Source organism: Lottia gigantea (genome assembly GCF_000327385.1).
Source record: "Lottia gigantea unplaced genomic scaffold LOTGIsca_199, whole genome shotgun sequence".
In the NCBI taxonomy this organism is placed as follows: domain Eukaryota; kingdom Metazoa; phylum Mollusca; class Gastropoda; family Lottiidae; genus Lottia; species Lottia gigantea.
Genome location: NW_008708395.1, coordinates 109966 through 111020, shown reverse-complemented (window position 1 = coordinate 111020; position 1055 = coordinate 109966). Strand labels below are relative to the sequence as shown.

The window sequence follows — 1055 nt, the reverse complement described above, 5'->3', positions numbered from 1 at the left end:
CTTTAAGTTATACAGAGAATACAATTCAAAAACAGAAATACATGCAATTATCATTATTCATTATCCAGATCATTATATGTGTATACAATTTATTACAATAACTTATAAATAATATTCATTATTATAATTCATCAATCTATTGCAGACAAACCTTACACTGGAATTTTCATCTAAAAAGTGATCTTAACAACTGGTATTGAATTCATCAGCCATTTCAGCCAAATTCATATACTATTTTTAATAGAAATTCTTGAAAAAGTAATTTACAAATATGATAGTTATAAGAGAAAATGCAAGTATATTTGCAATAACTCTTCAACTAAAAAGCGAAAAAAGTCCCTTAAAATCACAGAAAAAAAATAATATGAAAGAATATGGTAACATGTGAAATGAAATTTTTTACAAATGTTCTATGAACTTAATAAGTACAAATGACATAAAACATGAAAGATTCTTCAAGACCTCGTAACATCACCATATTCTTCATTCCATTTTTCAAATTTCAGTAAGGAATCGGGGGGAACACTTATTCTTATTCTTCTCAAAGCTTCCGTAAAATCAGACATCTGCATATTACGAACCTGAAATTGAAGGTAATTGAGGATAGAAAGCGTTGGGTAGAAAATATTCTGATGCCATTTCCAGTGCTTTTGAGAGTCTGATTTAGTTTAAATCAATATTGCTAGACCTCACTCTAAAATCTGCAAAATCAGCTTGTTCATTATGAATCTAACAATAAATGGAGGATATTCTAATGTACGTATTTCAACAGAAGAACTTTTAATGCATTTGAATCCAACATTTTTTTGAAAATTTGTCCAATGAAATATTAAGTTTTTTAGGAAATATTTGTGGCTCAGACATCAAGTTTTTTAAAACATAATTGATAAAGACTTCATTAACAAAACTAACTTACCTTGTTAGCATCTACATTTCTCACTTCATGAAGACTTAATTCTAAAAAAAATATATCAGAAAATATTTTCTACATCTTTAATGAAGGGAACACATATTATCATGTTTATAAGCTATACGATAATGCATGATGATAGATC

General features: G+C 27.2%; 1 protein-coding gene across 1 annotated transcript in view; it reads right to left on the bottom strand.

The window, feature by feature from the left end:
* Positions 1–455: 455 nt before the first annotated feature.
* Positions 456–1055, bottom strand: part of LOTGIDRAFT_143345 (hypothetical protein) — a gene marked incomplete at both ends in the record, with an annotated part of 10263 nt that continues 9663 nt past the window's right edge. The window contains one exon of the mRNA XM_009053068.1: positions 456–658. Within this exon, the coding sequence (XP_009051316.1) occupies positions 456–658 (203 nt within the window). The remainder of the gene's footprint in view (positions 659–1055) is intronic.